This window comes from Oncorhynchus clarkii, chromosome 19 (genome assembly GCF_045791955.1).
Source record: "Oncorhynchus clarkii lewisi isolate Uvic-CL-2024 chromosome 19, UVic_Ocla_1.0, whole genome shotgun sequence".
Lineage (NCBI taxonomy): Eukaryota > Metazoa > Chordata > Actinopteri > Salmoniformes > Salmonidae > Oncorhynchus > Oncorhynchus clarkii.
The window spans coordinates 17,056,130-17,076,856 of NC_092165.1; the positions used below are offsets into that span (position 1 = coordinate 17,056,130).

The 20,727-nt window shown below is 40.7% G+C and overlaps 2 protein-coding genes across 4 annotated transcripts in view; one reads left to right on the forward strand and one right to left on the reverse strand.

The window, feature by feature from the left end:
• The window catches only part of LOC139374877 (E3 ubiquitin-protein ligase TRIM21-like), a 155,271-nt gene that overhangs the window by 104,761 nt on the left and 29,783 nt on the right, over positions 1-20,727 (reverse strand). The gene's annotated exons all lie outside the window — the stretch shown is intronic.
• Positions 1,539-20,727, forward strand: part of LOC139374876 (choline transporter-like protein 1) — a 39,009-nt gene continuing 19,820 nt past the window's right edge. Inside the window, exons 1-9 of one of the 2 annotated variants that reach the window (XM_071116060.1) lie at positions 1,539-1,742; positions 2,158-2,247; positions 4,895-5,037; positions 6,556-6,692; positions 6,800-6,893; positions 7,000-7,169; positions 7,881-7,970; positions 9,601-9,749; positions 18,432-18,618. In XM_071116060.1, coding sequence (XP_070972161.1) covers positions 1,599-1,742; positions 2,158-2,247; positions 4,895-5,037; positions 6,556-6,692; positions 6,800-6,893; positions 7,000-7,169; positions 7,881-7,970; positions 9,601-9,749; positions 18,432-18,618 — 1,204 coding nt within the window. In that variant the 5' untranslated portion in view covers positions 1,539-1,598. The remainder of the gene's footprint in view (positions 1,743-2,157; positions 2,248-4,894; positions 5,038-6,555; positions 6,693-6,799; positions 6,894-6,999; positions 7,170-7,880; positions 7,971-9,600; positions 9,750-18,431; positions 18,619-20,727) is intronic. The other variant, XM_071116059.1, reaches the window with a different exon arrangement.

Genomic DNA, 20,727 nt, shown 5'->3' on the forward strand with positions numbered 1-20,727 from the left:
TGAGTTTCCAACACCTTTCAGAGAGTTTATGTCTGTGATCAAAGCAGTTCCGACATGAATTAAAACTCGTCTTAGCTTTGGTGATGATCACAGAGTTGATCCAGAACTCAGTATAGAAGGCGCGGGCTTAACTTGAGAAATCTTGTTGTAACAACAAATGTATAAGAAACATTTTCCGTTCACGGAACCAACTTTTGCCTAGAGTAAAACGTTTCTGAAACATGCTTATTCCTGACATAGTCTGGGGGAAAAAAGCTTGGTTGATGCCTTACAAATATTGTATACCAAACTTATTTAAGGAGGTACACTTTAAGATTCTACATAAGATATATCCATGTATTTATATTTTGTCCAAATTTGTTTATATGAATGATATCTGCCTTTTCTGCGAAAAAAATAAAGTGACTCACTTCTTCTATAAATGTAAACCTGTGATAGAGTTTTGAGAAAACGTTACAGAATACTTATTTACCTTTTTGAACACTACTCATGTTTTTGACATGAAGGATATAGTATGTTACTATTGCAATGATAACAAGACCATTGAAATTGTGATTTAAAAACAAAAATATTGTTGCCAAATACTTTATACACAAACAAAAATGCCAGAATTCGATACCAAAATGACAAATATTGTGGGTTGAATTGAATAATCTTGTTAAGACATTATCCATAGTAAATAACAAAAAGAATGACATCTTCCTGAATCATTATAATGAGATTTTTTTCTGAATGAATACAATCTTCACTTGCATTTTTTTATATTTAATATTCTCTTGTTCATACTTGTTTTGTTTTGTGAGACATGTCAGATGTAGGGATGTACGTTGTTGATAATTTTGTATAATGAATAATAATTAAAAAATATATATATATAAACAAAAAATTTTAACTCCTTGACACTCCTGTCATTTTCCAAAGAGAAAATAAATATTAAAATATTAACATTCTAATAGCAGAAGACAGCAACCGGGCGATGTTTGTGTGTGTGAATCATCACAGATTAGAGTGCTATGCTTCAGAATCAAATCATGAGATACTGGCATCACTCAGGGCAGTGGGATTAGAATTCCATTTCACACTGAATTGTCAGATGATTTGGATATGCTCATTACAAATGGCTCTGGATGGTCAGAGAATGTGCCATTGTCACTGAGGTTCTGGTGGAAGTTTATGGTGCTTTTTTTATGCTCTGTAGTAGCTGAAGGTTTTTATGTTCCAAGACAAACAAAAGCACATTTGTTTCCTGGATAACAAAAGTGTACTGTGTCCACTAACACCCCAACACGTCAAAATACAATAAAACAAAGCATGTTTTATCTGAAGCAGTTAGCAAATTCTGCAACTTGCATTCATGTCAAAATAACATGCATTTTAATAGAAACATATTTATTTCCATAAACTTTTATCCGACAATAGGTGAATGTCTGCAGTAAACTCATTGGGGTTTTCACTGTTTTAATGTCTATGGGTTTTCAGGATTGCATCCAAAGTTTAGCCTACAGTGAAAGCGTTTCAGTGCCATAAAATAATATTTAAAAAAAAACGTATGATTGCAGTGACACTTTCGCCTCGTTCACAAGGAAAAAGTTCATCGCATGTGCATACACATCCTTGCATCTAATCTGTTTACAAGCGCAGTGTTACAGGCAAGGAAGTTTTGCAGGCACTTTTTGTGTTTTGGAAGTTCCAGTCACTCCCTAAATCGCCTGTCAACAATGGGATGCTGTGGCAGTTCAGAGGTAATCGGGTTTAGGGATATTTAAGACAAAACGTTTGTTACTAGCTAGCTAGACATTTTTAGATGTTCCAAACTAGTTGCTAACATTATCTGTTTGGGGTAACATACCCATTTAGCTACAAAAACGAACAAGTTGTTATCGACTGTCTTGCAGATCTTTCGCGGCGTTGTCTGTACTGTATGTAATTAACTATAGTTGTTTACACTTAAACAACGGACTACTTCCGTGTCTAAAATAAACGCTTTCATGTTAATTTAGGTGAAAGTAAGTTATTTAGGCAAATAGTATACAGTATTTCTGTGTGTTAGCACTGACTAAGGGGGGGGGGGGGGGCACGCCAGGTTAAACCAGTGTTGTGCATGCACCAGGCGTTCACAGATGACGAATTTGGTTGTTTCCAACTTTTATTTGTTAGCAAAAGCAGCGCGAGTGGAAACCATTGGAGGATCGAAGCTGCACGGATATTCCATGGCTCATCATATTCGCATTGTTCTGTACGGGAATGGTGAGTTTGCTGTGGTTTCTTTGTAGATGACCATGGGCGCGTTCGAGCTGATCACTTTCGTCAAGACTTTGACTAATTTTGGTCACCGCCTTTCAAAGTGTGTAGCGTTATTATAAACATTGTTCGATTTGGGACTACATGTCGACTGCATGACTTTTACAACAACCATGTGATCAAAGGTCATGATCTTTCGATTGCAGTCGCTCCTCACCACAGATTATCCGTTATATTGACTAGATAATCAGATCAGACGGGACCATTCTAGCCAATGAGAGGGCAGATACGCGTGCGACCAGGCACAACTTTTTTCATTAGTTACCACAGCCACAAAGTGTATCGTAAAAATTCATGAAAACAAACATTTGCATTTTGGTCCACATGTAAGGTTTAGGGTTAGGCATAATGTTAGCAGTGTGGTTAGGTTTAAAATCACATTTGGAGAAGTTAAATTGTAGAAATAGGCAGGGTTTATGACTTTGTGGCTGTGTTAACTAGTAACGACCAGGCATAACTCTGATAGTTTGTTCTCAAAGTTGCTGGGATGTATGGTGTCCTATTTATATCAGTATCAGTGGCAGGTTGCTTAGTGGTTAGAGCGTTGGGCCCGTAACCGAAAGGTTGCTAGATCGAATCCCTGAGCTGACAAGGTAAAAATCTGTAGTTTTGCCCCTGAACGAGGCAGTTAACCCATTGTTCCTTGGCTGTCATTGTAAAAAGGAGTTTGTTCTTAACTGACTTGCCAAGTTATAAAGGTTGAACACCCAAAAAATAACAACCTAATCATGACAACAATTATATTAGAGCAAATAAGCAATACATTTTTTAAATGAAATTTGACACTCATTAACCTCGACAAAAACGCCACCTGCTGGAGACGACAGACTTTGGGCCCAGTTATCCCTCTCGCTTCGCTTCTTTCCTCTCTGTCCTCACCAACTGCAACTTGAAGTCAGAACCAAAGCATTGTGGGAGACAACCTTCTGTTTTGTTGGAAGCAAAAGGCACTACATGCTATTCAATTGTTGATGTTGCCACTTATCATTGGTTATTACCAATACACATGGACTATTTTGTGTGGATAACTATTTAGAGCTTAAATAGATCTTTGTCCTTACATCCTTACAATCTAATTGCATAGGCCTACACGTGATCCACATTTCTAATATAAATAAATTAAATATCCTACTTGCTGACAATACAGCTAATGGGTTTATTTAAATATTACTGTAATGTTGTGTCCCATGTCATAGCCTACAACATGTCTTGTCTGTAATATTGTTGTCACCAAACAAATTCAAACTTGTTGGGTGTATATTTAGTGTGAATACAATTGAATACGTATTGTAGGCTACACATGGGTCATTGTTGTCACGACTTCCGCCGGAAGTCGGTCCCTCTCCTTGTCCGGGCGGCGTTCGGCGGTCACCGGCCTTCTAGCCATCGCCCATCCACTTTTCATTTTCCATTTGTTTTGTCTTTGTTTTAAACACCTGGTTTCAATTCCCCAATGACTTGTTCATTATTTAACCCTCTGTTCCCCCATGTTTGTTTGTGAGTGATTGTTTGTATGTAATACGGCCCGTTATTGTGGGCTCGTTTATTTGTGTTGAATTTGAGAATATATTTGAGTAAATATTACGTTGATTACTCATATCTGCTGTCCTACTCCTGACTCCTCTACACCAGCTACACACAGGCTTATTACAATTGTAAGATGTTTTCTACACTGGCAATTAATGTGTGTTCGGGAAACCATCCCTTAATAAGCAAGTACCCCAGACACCAGTCATGGGGTCAATACCAAGTGCATATGACTGTTTGGCATATTGTTTCCCCGAGTAACTTATTTGAACTGATACACTGGTACATGTATAGTCTAATACGTTTCTGTACAGTGAGCGTTTCCTCCTTCATGCGACTTAATCAAATTCTGCTTACTGACAAGCAACATAAAGGCTGAGAATGAAAGAAACACACAGCGGCCTCTACTGATGCTGACCTGCAATCAATTACCATGCAGCAAGAACCTTGGACTCCATTTAGTCACATCTGTTACAAGTCTATGTTGCGCAATCACAAATAACAATGAGGAAGGTACAAGGGCGTGAAGTAATGGCAAACAGAGCATGTCCCATACGCTGCAACAACAAAAAAATCTGTCGGTGCATATGTACCTGCCCAGAATTTACTCGTCGACTTCAGTCTACAGACGGCTGCTTTCGCCTTGCCACTCAAACGCGCCCCATGCTGAGTGTGCAACACTTTACTCGGGCTTACATTGAGCACATGCAGATCTTATTGATCTCTCTTTTTTTTTTCAGTAAGCGGACATTATATAGGACTGGCACTGTTAACTGTAATGACATATGATAAAATGAAGCACACTGGTCAATCCAACCACATGAGGCATAGTGGTACATTGTTTGGCACCTATTCTGTTCGATTGCATGTATGGAATAAAATTACACTGTTTATGGTTCGCGAAGGTTATTCGATGGGTCATTTAGTACATGGCGTTATATACTGATTATTATAATTACCAGCGTAGTTCAGCTCTACCCTGATATTGTTTTGTGCATTGTCATCATGATGATGGTGGTGGTGATGATGATCATGTTGTTATTAATGGAAGCTGCTTCCCCGGTAGGCCTGTATCGCTGGTTTCTCCATTTCCACGGGAGCTGCATCCAGGCTCATCTCTGGCTACGACAGCTACGGTAACACCTGCGGTCAGAAGAACGGGAAGATCGAGGGGGTCGAACTCAGTGGCCGGGATCAGACCGACAATAAGTAAGTCGCGTTGGAAATGTGGATCATCTCGAGATGGATGCTCACCAGTTATTAGCCTATCATGGAATAGCAAAGTAATAACAATGTTTTGGTTGAGCTTTCCACTCCCATGACAATGTAGGCTCAGCAGGTTTTGACTCCTCTCTCCTAGCCTGGTTAAACCAGACAGAACACGACCTTCACCATTGTTCAGTGTGATTTAACCAGGCTAGCTCCTCTCCCCCTTCCTTCCCACAATTGACAAGCCTTTGTTGTGGTAGTTTAACATTACTGGTGCACAAACATGGATCTTGTAATTTGGTAATCCAGTTTGCCACTTATACTCTCTTGCTCATCTGATGCAAGGCCTGTTAAAGCCTCGATGCTCATTTGTTCTGTTGATGGCTTAACTAGTGAGATCATTGGGTTACAGAGGATTATAAACTGGGAGCCCTGAATATTGATTGGCTGACAGCCGTGGTATATCAGACCGTGTACCACGGGTATGACAAAACAGTTATGTTTACTGCTCTAATTACGTTGGTAACCCGTTTATAATAGAATAAGACACCTCAGGGGTTTGTGGTATATGGCCAATATACCACAGCTAAGGGCTGTATCCAGACACTCCTTGTTGTGCCATGCGATAGAACAACCCTTAGCCGTGGTATATTGGCCATATACCACAAACCCCTGAGGTGTCTTATTGCTATTATAAACGGGTTACCAACGTAATTAGAGCAGTAAACATAACTGTTTTGTCATACCCGTGGTACACGGTCTGATATACCACGGCTGTCAGCCAATCAGCATTCAGGCCCCCCCCCCCGCCTTTTTGCTTATTCAGTTTGCCAGCACAGTTCATTACTGTAAGACACTTTACTCTAAATGTTACTATACTCACTTCTTGTTACTTGTGGTCAGAAAAAACTGATGTGGGTCTGAAATGGCACCCTATTCTCTATATAATGCACTCTTTTTGACCAGAGCTGGTGGTCAATAATAGTCCACTAGGGAATAGGGTGCCATTTCACATGTAGCCTGAGTGCAACAATGTTTTGCATTAATTCATGTCCATGTTCTTTTTTTTGGGAAGATATTCTAATAAATTGTTCATACATTCAGTCCAGTAAGTTTCCATTCTCGCAGTCTCTAGGAACAGTTCCAATGAGACAATGGGCTTTGTTTCTTAAGCTGGGCTGGTTGCCCATTGACGTTTTGACTGAGGGAGCAGCAGGGGCGTTTTGGCTTCAGAGATTTGACTGTTTGCTAAGCTCTATCCCACTTCAACATTTTACACAACCTACCTAGTCAAAAAGTCCACTATGAAAATATACTTGGGACAATATGCAGTTTATTGTATTGCAAGATGGAACCGTACATTTTCCAACATTCAAGGATGTCACTCAAATGTGCAGATGTTTAGTTCCGTCTTACTTGACTTGGGCCATTGGCAAATACATTCCATCTCCCTCTTTTCAGGACGTTTTTATACTTCCCTCCATCCTTATTGAGGTCCTGTTCTTTGACCTTTCCCAGGTATGTCTTCTTCCTGGACCCCTGCAACATTGACATCCTGAACAGGAAGATCAAGTCCATGGCCCTCTGTGTGTCCAGGTGTCCAGACAGAGAGCTCAAGACGTACACTGACGTCAAAAAGTTTGCACTGCAAAATGGTGAGAGTTCTTCCTGCTCTAATCCGTACCGTATGCATTTATTCCATTGGTAATTGGTGAAAATCAATTGCACAAAGTTTACTTCCTATTTCTCCACTTTTACATAGGATCGGAGCTCTGCTCATACGACATTCCAGTCTCCAGGTATCCAAGCCACGGAGAGAGATCCAAAAAGTGCCCCAAACTCCCCGTGCCACCAAGGTACACAGTCCTTTTACCAGTGTCAAGTCAACAGCGAGTAAATATAATGACACTAGTGAGACTTATGTTGACGATACCATTTTCCCCATCCTCTCCCCTTGTGCAGTAAGTCTCTCCCGGTGTTCCACCGCTGTACCCCCGTGGACATCTCCTGCTATGCCCAGTTCGCTGAGGCCTTCGTCACCTTCGTCAGTGACAACAGCATGCTGCACAGGGTCATCGCCGGGGTGATGGCCAGCAAGGAGATTATCATGGGCCTCTGTGTGCTGGCTCTAGGTACTGTGCATTCTAAAGTGGCGTTTTATGTTCTACCTGTCCGTATAGCCTCCTAAAGCATAATAGTGCATATCCTAAATAACTTCTCTCGCTCTCTGTATACTGCTTGATTTTATTGTGCCTCAGAGGCCTCTGCTCTCCCCCTAGAAAGTTGCCTTTCCTGAGACGGGGTCAGGAAATGATAACAGGAAATGTCTCCTGGAGATCTGACGGCATCCAGGGCTCCATGCCGACTTAAAAAAAAAAACTAGAAACGTTTAGGAGCACACAAAGAAATTCGGAGCACAGTGGAGAATATTTGAGGTAACAAGCCGTTTTCTTTGCAGTAATAGTGGAAGCATGACAGTCGTGAATCTGCGCTCAGTGTATGCCCCATGGCACTCGGGCTGCAGTACAGTGAAGTCGCCTAGTCATTGCAACAATTATCATCTGGGTGATTTTCATTCTAGGCGCACTGGTGCTCCTAAATAAAAATGCCAGGTCGCACAGCAAAATATTTAAGCGCATAATGCAAGTAAAAAGGTCGCACTGTAGAGCGCTGGCATCCAAAATAAGTAGTCCCCCCTCCCCCTTAAATTTACACGAAACATCAGCCTTGTGTTTCAATAAATATAGCAGCAAGAATCGTAGCGTTATACAATAATAAGGCATTTTTATGTCATGACAATAGCATCGTTTCGTCTCTTTTATTTCTATCCCCTCTGTCTCTAGTCCTCTCCATAATCCTGATGGTGGTGATTCGCTACATCTCTGTCGTGCTGGTCTGGATGCTCACAGCCCTCGTGGTTCTGGGCTCTTTAGGTAAGCTTCCCTCTTACCGACGTCTCAGTGATGTCATGAAAGAGACGTCTTTACTAGTGATGGGCCTTCCGAGTCTTTTCGGTGAGCCGGATCTTTTGGCTCCACTCACCTAAAACGAGCCGTTCATTTGGCTCCCAAACGTCTCTTCCTTCATTCTGTAGTGCTTAAAAAAGGTTTGAAAAACCACATTTCTATTGTAAAGCCTAAACGGTCGCCTAGCATTATGTCAGATTGTGAAATGTGAGTTCAAATCAATGTTACCTCACGAAATCAGATTGCTTGCAAAAACACACTGCAAAAATTGAGCATGGACCAGAATGAAGCTTTCTCCTCACTATCTACTGTCCCTGCTGTAAGGAATTCCCATCTGCAGATAATGTTTTTACAACTGATCTCCGGATAATGTTTTTATAACTGATCTCCAGATAATGTTTTATAACTGATCTCCGGATAATGCTTTTATAACCGATCTCTGGATAATGTTTTTATAACTGATCTCCGGATAATGTTTTAGATCTGATCTCCAGATAATGTTTTATATCTGATCTCCGGATAATGTTTTTATAACTGATCTCTGGATAATGTTTTTATAAATGTTTTTAGAACTGATCTCCAGATAATGTTTTTAGAACTGATCTCCAGATAATGTTTTTAGAACTGATCTCCAGATAATGTTTTTAGAACTGATCTCCAGATAATGTTTTTAGAACTGATCTCCAGATAATGTTTTTAGAACTGATCTCCGGATAACGTTTTTATATCTGATCTCCAGATAATGTTTTTATATCTGATCTCCAGATAATGTTTTTATATCTGATCTCCAGATAATGTTTTTATAACCAATCTCTGGATAATGTTTTTATAACTGATCTCCGGATAATGTTTTTATATCTGATCTCCAGATAATGTTTTTATAACTGATCTCCGGATAATGTTTTAATAACTGATCTCCAGATAATGTTTTTATAACTGATCTCCGGATAATGTTTTTATAACTGATCTCCGGATAATGTTTTTATAACTGATCTCCGGATAATGTTTTTATAACTGATCTCCAGATAATGTTTTTATAACTGATCTCCAGATAATGTTTTTATAGCTGATCTCCAGATAATGTTTTTACAACTGATCTCCGGATAATGTTTTTATAACTGATCTCCAGATAATGTTTTTATAAATGTTTTTATAACTGATCTCCAGATAATGTTTTTAGATCTGATCTCCAGATAATGTTTTTATATCTGATCTCCAGATAATGTATTTAGAACTGATCTCCAGATAATGTTTTTAGAACTGATCACCAGATAATGTTTTTATATCTGATCTCCAGATAATGTTTTTATATCTGATCTCCAGATAATGTTTTTAGATCTAATATCCAGATAATTGTTGTCGGGAGCTCAAAAAGCAGTAGTAGCAGTATGCAAATCAGGAAGCCAAATGAACAGGTGCAATTCAATTTCCGCTGTTCGAAAAGAGCCGGCCGTTCTCAAACAACCCATCACTAGTCTTTACCTGGTTCTTCTCTGATATCCATCCAGAAACCAGTTTACAACCAGAAAACTACATTTTACCCAGTATTAGCCTGAACCCAATGGTAGCCTAATGGTTTCGTCCTTGTGCGTTTCAGGCGGGACCGGGGTTCTGTGGTGGCTCTACGTGGACCACAGGATGAATCTGACTGACCAGACTGGTACCACCCCAACACCCCAACAGCAGTTGGCCACAGGCAACGTCCAGGCTCTGCTGGTCTACGCTGTCATTGCCACCGTCTTCACGGTACGTGTGTGTGTGCATGCGTGCTTGTGTTGCCATGTGTTGTGATTTCTCTGTTTTATATGGGTACCGTGTGTTTCTACTGTACTGTGTTTTCAAGTATTTGCTCTTCAAGACCAGATTTGTTTAAGCAACAAGAAAAAGACAGAAATGGCCGGACCCATATTTACATTTTAGACTTTTAGCTTATGCTCTTACAGATTTTTCACCTCAGGGATATTGAACCAGGGATATTGAACCAGCGACCTTTGGGTTACTGGCCCAACACTCATGATTAGGGTTCCGGTGGGAAGTTAAGCACTGGAATTTTGCTTAAATTCATCAAAAAAGTTAGCTTATAACAGTGAAACGTTTTTGTGGGATACACACAAGGCAAATCTAGGTCTTGTGGCATATTTTGGTGAAACTATCCCCAGTTCAATAGAATTGCAACCCTCTGCATGCACAGTGCACACATTCCATCACATGTGCAGTGCACTCTTCCATCACATGTACAGCTGATTCTCAAGATCTTTCTTGCTCACTAATGAGATGCTATTGAACCCACACTACTACACTGTCTGAGCCAAGGACTACATGCTTTCTGGTAAGTTTTGATTACAATACTAGGCGGGGTGAATGTATTTTATTCGAGATACATAATTTTCTTTTAACAAGTAAATAGTAGCCTACAGCAAAGTGTGTTTAAATCATTTCTAACTTGTTAACAATTTCTGCTAGTTAGTGTTTGCTACCATGTGGGTTTTAGGTTGCTTGAGCCTGTTAACATTTCAAGGGCAGGCGTTCCACTAGCGGAACCCCTCGACAACATTCCGCTGAAAAGGCAGCGCGCGGAATTCCAAAATATTTTTGAAATATGTAACTTTCACACAATAACAAGTCCAATACAGCAAATGGGGGCAGAATTTTAACTTTTGGATAAATAGCTGCCCAATTTCAACTTCCTGCTGCTCATGCCAAGAATATAAGATATGCATATTATTCATATATTTGGATAGAAAACACTCTGAAGTTTCTAAAACTGTTTGAATCATATCTGTGAGTATAACAGAACTTATGTAGCAGGCAAAACCCAGAGGACTAACTGTTCAGAATTCTTTTTTTCCCATCTCTGTTCCCTATATTGTCTTTGCCATTGGATATTTAATAGGAACCTATGTTCAGTTCCTACCACTTCCACACGATGTCGCCAGTCTTTGGAATATGGTTGAGGTTATTCCTTTGTCTTATGAGGAAGTAGGCCAACTCGGAACAGAGGACACTTTTGTGAGTTGCGCAAGATGTGAAGAGCAGAGCTTTTTTCTTTTCGTTCATGTATTGAATACAGATTGCCCCGTCTACAAATTGATCGATTATTAACGTTTAAAAATACCTAACGTTGTATTACAAAAGTAGTTTGAAATATTTTGGCAAGTTTATAGGCAAGTTTGGAAATATTTTGTAGTGACGTTGTGTTTTTCTAAGCTGTTTTTTTCTGGATCAAACGCGCTTCATAAATGGACATTTTCGATATATATGGACGGAATTAATCATACAAAAGGACCAATTGTGATGTTTATGGGACATATTGGAGTGCCAACAAAAGAAGCTCGTCAAAGGTAATGCATATTTTATATTTTATTTCAGCGTTTTGTGTAGCGCCTGTAGCAGGCTCCTTTGTTTCTCCTTTGTTTACTGCTGGTGCAGATGTCTGCAGGCTATCAGATAATAGCTTCTTATGCTTTCGCCGAAAAGCATTTTTAAAATCGGACATGTTGGCTGGATTCACAACGAGTGTAGCTTTAATTGAGTATCTTACATGTGTGATTTAATGAAAGTTTGAATTTTATAGCATTTTATTTGAATCTGTCGCTCTGCATTTCCCCTGGCAATTGGCCAGTTGAGACGCTAGCGCCTCCCCTATCCATAAGAGGATTTATTAATCTACCCATCATGTCCGATTTAAAAAATGCTTTACAGCAAAAGCACAACTTATGATTATGTTAGATCATAGCCAAGTCAAAAAAATACACAGCCATTTTTCCAGACAAAAATAGGAGTCACAAAAAGCAGAAATAGAGATCAAATTAATCACTAACCTTTGATGATCTTCATCAGATGACACTCATAGGACATCATGTTACACAACACATGTATGTTTTGTTCAATAATGTGCATATTTACAGTGCCTTGCGAAAGTATTCGGCCCCCTTGAACTTTGCGACCTTTTGCCACATTTCAGGCTTCAAACATAAAGATATAAAACTGTATATTTTTGTGAAGAATCAACAACAAGTGGGACACAATCATGAAGTGGAACGACATTTATTGGATATTTCAAACTTTTTTAACAAATCAAAAACTGAAAAATTGGGCGTGCAAAATTATTCAGCCCCCTTAAGTTAATACTTTGTAGCGCCACCTTTTGCTGCGATTACAGCTGTAAGTCGCTTGGGGTATGTCTCTATCAGTTTTGCACATCGAGAGACTGAAATGTTTTCCCATTCCTCCTTGCAAAACAGCTCGAGCTCAGTGAGGTTGGATGGAGAGCATTTGTGAACAGCAGTTTTCAGTTCTTTCCACGGATTCTCGATTGGATTCAGGTCTGGACTTTGACTTGGCCATTCTAACACCTGGATATGTTTATTTTTGAACCATTCCATTGTAGATTTTGCTTTATGTTTTGGATCATTGTCTTGTTGGAAGACAAATCTCCATCCCAGTCTCAGGTCTTTTGCAGACTCCATCAGGTTTTCTTCCAGAATGGTCCTGTATTTGGCTCCATCCATCTTCCCATCAATTTTAACCATCTTCCCTGTCCCTGCTGAAGAAAAGCAGGCCCAAACCATGATGCTGCCACTACCATGTTTGACAGTGGGGATGGTGTGTTCAGGGTGATGAGCTGTGTTGCTTTTACGCCAAACATAACATTTTGCATTGTTGCCAAAAAGTTAAATTTTGGTTTCATCTGACCAGAGCACCTTCTTCCACATGTTTGGTGTGTCTCCCAGGTGGCTTGTGGCAAACTTTAAACAACACTTTTTATGGATATCTTTAAGAAATGGCTTTCTTCTTGCCACTCTTCCATAAAGGCCAGATTTGTGCAATATACGACTGATTGTTGTCCTATGGACAGAGTCTCCCACCTCAGCTGTAGATCTCTGCAGTTCATCCAGAGTGATCATGGGCCTCTTGGCTGCATCTCTGATCAGTCTTCTCCTTGTATGAGCTGAAAGTTTAGAAGGACGGCCAGGTCTTGGTAGATTTGCAGTGGTCTGATACTCCTTCCATTTCAATATTATTGCTTGCACAGTGCTCCTTGGGATGTTTAAAGCTTTCACAACAGTATCTCGGACCTGCCTGGTGTGTTCCTTGTTCTTCATGATGCTCTCTGCGCTTTTAACGGACCTCTGAGACTATCACAGTGCAGGTGCATTTATACGGAGACTTGATTACACACAGGTGGATTGTATTTATCATCATTAGTCATTTAGGTCAACATTGGATCATTCAGAGATCCTCACTGAACTTCTGGAGAGAGTTTGCTGCACTGAAAGTAAAGGGGCTGAATAATTTTGCACGGCCAATTTTTCAGTTTTTGATTTGTTAAAAAAGTTTGAAATATCCAATAAATGTCGTTCCATTTCATGATTGTGTCCCACTTGTTGTTGATTCTTCACAAAAAAAATAAAAGGTCGCAAATTTCAAGGGGGCCGAATACTTTCGCAAGGCACTGTATATCCAAAAATCTCAGTTTACATTGGCGCATTACGTGCAGTAATGTTTTTATTCCAAAACATCCGGTGATTTTGCAGAAATACTCATAATAAACATTGATAAAAGATACAACTGTTATTCACAGAATTAAAGATAGACTTCTCCTTAATGCAACCGCTGTGTCAGATTTAAAAAACACTTTACGGAAAAAGCATAATCTGAGAACGGCGCTCAGAACCCAATCCAGCCAAAGAAAGAATGCAACAAAGATGCAGAATCATCTGGCCAAGTGCATAAAGTTCCCACAGCACTCACAACAAGCAACCTCTGAGAAGTCCCTCTACTTCTATTCGAGGTGAAAATTAGGAATTAGACACCTTATTGATAGCAACAGCTCATGGTCCTCCTGGAATCAGAAGTGTTTTTGACTCAATGGTGGAACATTGAGTCATTTCTTGCTCGAGCTGTGTATGCAACTGGTTCACCTCTGATGCTCATAAGCAATGTGTATTGGAAGAGATTTCTGAATGTTCTTTGCCCAGCATACACCCCTCCTACCAGACATGCTTTATCTACTCATTTCCTGGATGCAGAGTTCAACAGAGTTCAAGTGAAGGTAAAGCAAATCATAGAGAAAGCAGCCTGTATTGCAATCATCTCTGATGGGTGGTTGAATGTTTGTGGGCAAGGAATAATTAACTACATCATCTCCACCCCTCAACCACTATTCTACAAGAGCACAGACACAAGGGACAACAGACACACCAGTCTCTACATTGCAGATGAGCTGAAGGCAGTCATCAATGACCTTGGCCCACAGAATTTATTTGCACTGGTGACAGACAATGCTGCGAACATGAAGGCTGCTTGGTCTAAAGTGGAGTCCTACCCTCACATCACACCCATTGGCTGTGCTGCTCATGCATTGAATCTGCTCCTCAAGGACATCATGGCACTGAAAGCAATGGATACACTCTACAAGAGAGCCAAGGAAATGGTTAGGTGTGTGAAGGGTCATCAAGTTATAGCAGTAATCTACCTCACCAAGCAAAGTGAGAAGAATAAGAGCACCACATTGAAGCTGCCCAGCAACACCCGTTGGGGTGGTGTTGTCATCATGTTTGACAGTCTCCTGGAGGGGAACGAGTCTCTCCAAGAAATGGCCATATCACAGTCTGCCGATATGGACAGCACCATCAAGAGGATCCTCCTGGATGATGTATTTTGGGAGAGAGTGGTAAGCAGCCTGAAACTCCTGAAACCTATAGCAGTAGCCATTGCTCGGTTTGAGGGAGACAAAGCCATCCTGTCTGATGTTCAGACTCTGCTTGCAGATGTAAGAGAAGAAATCCGTACTGCCCTGCCCACTTCACTGTTGCTCCAAGCAGAGGAAACTGCCGTTCTGAAATATATCAAAAAGCGTGAAGACTTCTGCCTGAAGCCCATACACGCTGCAGCGTACATGTTGGACGCCAAGTAAGCTGGCAAGAGCACCCAGTCTGGTGCAGAGATCAACAAGGCCTATGGTGTCATCACTATTGTGTCTCGTCTCCTTGGCCTGGATGAGGGCAAGGTTCTTGGCAGTCTGGCAAAGTACACTTCCAAGTAAGGGCTTTGGGATGGAGATGCAATATCGCAGTCATGCCAACATAACTTATCAGCCACCTGGTGGAAGGGACTTTGTGGATCTGAGGCTCTTTCCCCTGTTCCCTCCATCATCCTCCAAATCCCACCAACATCAGCCGCCTCAGAGCGCAACTGTTCCTTGTTTGGGAACACGCACACCAAAGCACGCAACAGGCTGACCAATAAAAGGGTTGAAAAATTGGTGGCCATCCGGGCACATTTGAGGCTATTTGAGCCTGACAATGAGCCATCCTCAACAAGGTTGGAAAGTGACAGTGAATATGAGGCCTCAGAGTCTGATGTTCAAGAGGTGGACATTGAGGGAGAAGATATTACAGAGAGGAAGACAACCAAACCTTTAGTTTCTAGACTATCATTTTACAGATGTATGTTGAAAATGTTTTTGGAGATGTGATGGATAATTGGGGATCATTCAATATTCACTTTATTTTGTTGTTCAGTGAAATCATCCCATGTGAAGAGTCAACTCATTTAATTAAAGGTCAATTCTTAACTAAATTGTTTTTTAAAATTTATATTGGAAGGATTTAATCATTTGCAATTATGTCTACTTATGATAAGGTAAAAGGTTTATGTTTCTGTCTACATATGATGTGGTAAATATATCCAATGTAAAAAACATCTACATTTAAAAGGTATTAATATTAATGTAATATTTCCGTTAATTCCCACGGAAAGTTTCCACCTCTGAATATTCCCCGAAATGTGCAACCCTAACAGCGCGGCTATTTAATGAGTCTGTAATCTGATGTTTTGCCGACGGTTGGCACTAGTGGAAAACACTGCATTCCCACATACCAACACAGTCTCACAATCAATTTGTGCATATATGTACAAAATGCATTTCAGCAAATTTCGTGCGTTTTTGTGCGTTTTTCTGGCTTAATTCGTGCGAAAAGACACAAATTGATTCGTGCGAAAATACACAAATTTAACCAGTAGGCTACACACAAGCCTTTTCAACAACCATATAGACGCGATAGTTTATATTTAATTTTTGTTCTTAAACTCTTAATTTTTGTTCTTAAACTGTAGGATCAGGCAAAATCTTTTGAGTTGCGCACCTTATGCAGGTTTGGTCCTCGGTTGGTTGCCATGTGTCCATATCGAGTGGTGTGGTCATGATGTCTAGGTCCGCTTGTCAACGGATGTGGAAAGCATAGTGCAACCTAGGAGTTTGGTTTCTAGTTTTGAGTCAGTTAATCCACTTCCATCTCTGACACGTGGAAACCGGAGGGGGGAAGGGAGGGGGTGACACTCCACACATATGCCGTAGGCTGGAGGGGTCCGAGCGCGGCCGGCCAAAGTTGTGGGCCCCATGGTTGCCCACTTGTAGATTGACCCATTGGTTGGGTTAAAGAGTCGTCTGTCCGTAGGGTGGGGGTTAGGGTTAGGTCCAGTTGGAGTTAGGGTTAGGTATAGTTAGTAGAATGGTTAAGGTTAGGGTAAGGTATAGTCGCGTATATGGTTGTTGCAAAGGCTTGTGTGCCTACTAGTTAAATTTGTGTCTTTTCACACAAATTAAGTAGCACATAAATTTGTGTATTTTCGAACGAATTGAACCACACAAACATGCACAAAAACGCACAAAATCTGCTGAAATACATTTTGTACATATATGCACGAATTAGATGTGAGGCTGGGCTGTACTCACACAGCCACGTTTTGGTCTCAAACAGGTTACAATGTTGGTCTAACTATAAATCCGGACCGGCCCAACCCGAATCAACTCTTAGAATATTAGGCCCGAGCTGAAAGTCTACTTTTTCAAGTTAAGTTTTTTTTGTGGGGTTAGAAGAATAAACGAATAAGCAACTCAAATGAACTTTGATCGCTTTTATTATAATTTTTACATTGCAAAAAGTTAAAATAGTTTTTCATGCCTCGAGATGTACATGATCTGGCTAAATAGGTTCCGGAACAAAACAGTCCAAAATGGAGAGATCCGGCTCAAATGAAGCACTGCATTTACATAAGTATTCAGACCCTTTATTGAGTACTTTGTTTAAGCACCTTTGGCAGCAAATACAGCCTTGAGTCTTCTTGGGTATGAGGCTACAACCTTGGCACACCTATATTTGGAGAGTTTCTCCCATTCTTCTCAGCAGATCCTCTCAAGATCTGTCAGGTTGGATGGGGAGCATCACTGCACAGCTATTTTCAGGTCTCTCCAGAGATGTTTGATCAGGTTCAAGTCCGGACCCTGGCTGGGCCACTCAAGGACATTCAAAGACTTGTCCTGAAGCCACTCCTGGGTTTTCTTGACTGTGTGCTTAGGGTCGTTAAGGTTCTGAGCGCTCTGGAGCAGGTTTTCAAGAAGGATCTCTCTGTACTTTGCTCCGTTCATCTTTCCCTCGATCCTGACTAGTCTCCCAGTCCCTGACACTGAAAAACATCCCCACAGCATGATGCTGCCACCACCATGCTTCACCATAGGGATGGTGCCAGGTTTCCTCCAGATGTGACACTTGGTATTCAGGCCAAAGAGTTCAATCTTGGTTTCATCAAACCAGATAATCTTGTTTCTCATGGTCTGAGAGTCTTTATGTGCTTGTTGGCAAACTTCAAACAAGCTGTTATGTGCCTTACACTGAGGAGTGGCTTCCGTCTGGCCACTCTACCATAAAAGCCTGATTGGTGGAGTGCTGCAGAGATGGTTATCCTTCTGGAAGGTTCTCCCTTCTCCACAGAGGAACTCTGGAGCTCTGTCAGAGTGACCATCGGGTTCTTGGTGACCTCCTTGACCAAGGCTCTTCGCCCCGATTGCTCAGTTTGGCCGGGTGGCCAGCTGTAGGAAGAGTCTTGGTGGTTCCAAACTTTTTCAATTTAAGAATGATGGAAGCAACTGTGTTCTTGGGGACCTTCAATGCTGCAGAAATGTTTTGGTACCCTTCCACAGTTCTGTGCCTCAACACAACCCTGTCTCGGAGTTCCACAGACAATTTTCTCGACCTCATGGCTTGGTTTTTGCACTGTCAAGTGTGGGACCTTATACAGACAGGTGTGTGCCTTTCCAAATAATCTCCAATCAAGTTGTAGAAACATCTCAAGGATGATCACTGGAAACAGGATGCACCTGAGCTCAATTTCTAATCTCAAAGCAAAGGGTCTGAATACTTATGTAAATAAGGTGTTTCTGTTTTTTTTTAAATACATATATAAATTTGCAAACATTTCTAAAAACGTGTTTTTGCTTTGTCACCATGGGGTATTGTGTGTAGATTGATGAGGATTTTTTATTTAATTCATTTTAGAATAGGGCTGTAACGTAACAAAAATGTGGAAAAAGTGAAGGGGTCTGAATACTTTCCGAATACTTCACATCCTGTATCCCATTTTCAGGTGATCCTGCTGCTGCTGCTGTTCTTCATGAGGAAGCGCGTGGCACTGACCATCACCCTGTTCCACGTAGCGGGCAAGGTGTTCACTCACCTGCCCCTGCTGGCCCTGCAGCCCTTCTGGACCTTCCTCAGCCTCATGCTCTTCTGGGTCTCCTGGCTCGGTGTGTTCCTCTTCCTCGGAACCACAGGTCAGAATGGAATACAACTTTGTCACGTTGTGAAACATACAATTTTGTTAATGTCTTTATTTTCCCCTTTCAACAAGACATTTACGTCTAAATAAAACTTTTTGGCGAGGATACCATTTTTTTTTTTACAGATTTGTTCCAATTGTTTTATGCCCCGAAAAATAATAAGGTCACTATGGAAAGTTTGGATACTGTAAGTATGGACTGTTTGGTTCATTTCATCCTGCTAGTGATGTGATGATTAATCATAGAGATCCTATTAAATTACTAAATGGGCTGTGTCATAAACCCACCAAGTTCCATAATGGGGTGAAAATGGCAGCCATCTTGGTCAGGGAGAAATCCAAAACCAGTTGAATTAGAATAAATGACAGTAGAGGCACGAGATGCATTTCCTGTCTTTACTTACGCAGGAAAATAGAAGTAAGGTATGTGATGCATCAGAAATTGGGTAATGGAATTATAGTCAATATCAAATATTGTCATATAAATACAGTTTATATGTGTTTTACACACATTGTCTGTATAAATAGCCTCTCAAATATATGTAAACGGACCATAAATGTCTCAGATTTAGTTTTCTTAGAAAGCTGTGAGTGCTATTATATGACCACATTTACATGCACACTAATAATTCAATATTAAAATGATTATGGCAGAGTATGGAAATAGTCATGTAAACACCTTACTCTACTTATCTTATTTGGCGTGAGGTCAAAATTGAAATAAGCATACGCTGATTAAAACACCTGGTTTTCTGAGCATTCTTTCAAATTATTAGGATGCGTAAACAGCTTAATCAGCATTCCAGCTGTGTATTTGATGTGCGTATGTGCCAGAACCGGTAGCGCAAGCCTCCCTCTTATGCGCGAGTGAAGCGAGTTCGGAAAAACTGAAAATATGCATTTTAGAAATAGTTTTCACATACAAATGTTATATGTCCAAACTCAGAGGCTTGGTCACTTGTGGAACAACATGGTCACTGGTGGAATGTTTATTTTCATTGGCGATTTTCTGCAATTATTTAAGTCCCATCAGGTAGCCTAATTTCAGATGTGTCCATGTAAACAGGATAATTAGGGAAATCATTATTCTTGCGAAGCATGTAAACGTTTTAAACAAAATATTATATACTGAACAAAAATATAAACGCAACAGGTAAGTTGTTGTTCCCATGTTTCATGAGCTGAAATAAAGAGCCCAGAAATGTTCCATATGCACAATAAAAGCTTATTTCTCAAAAATGTTGAGGGCATTTCTCCTTTGCCAAGATAATCCATCCACCTGACAGTTGTGGCATATCAAGAAGCTGATTAAATAGCATGATCATTACACAGGTACACCTTGTACTGGGGACAATAAAAGGCCACTCTAAAACGTGCAGTTTTGTCACACAACACAATGCCACAGATGTCTCAAGTTTTGATGGAGCGTGCAATTAACATGCTGACTGCAGGAATGTCCACCAGAGCTGTTGCCAGAGAATTGAATGTTCATTTCTCTACCATAACCCGCCTCCAACGTCGTTTTAGAGAATTTGGCAGTACGTCCAACCGGCTTCACAACCGCAGACCATGTGTAACCACGCCAGCCCATCAACTGATTTGAGCCAGTGTAGGACTGTGGATTGACCGCATTGTTTGAATGGAATGTTGGCACATTGTCAGTTAATTAGAAACATTTATGGAAACATTCCTCTACCTACCTACACACATACAGTGCAGATAAATTCTTCACATTCATTATTTTACACACTATCTTATGACAGCACTGGCAAACCATGGTTGACCAACATGGGTGACCTTAGGACCATCACAAGAAGGTTCATGTCCATTCTAGTATTCTAATTCCTGCTTCTATGTGATTAACACACTCATGTGACATTTTGGAACTGAAAGCGCATGGCTAGAGTGGCACGACTCGACGCCCACTCTTATTTAGATTCTTGGGTCGGTCTGGTGCTGTGGGTGGCAGCTCGGGCGCACAGTCAAAGAAAAGGTCTCTGAAATCTACCCAATACATCATGTTCTCCCTCATCAACAACAACACCAGCGCAACCTCCAATGCAACAAAGCGTCATGTTTTTGTAGAATCTGTCTGCCTACTATC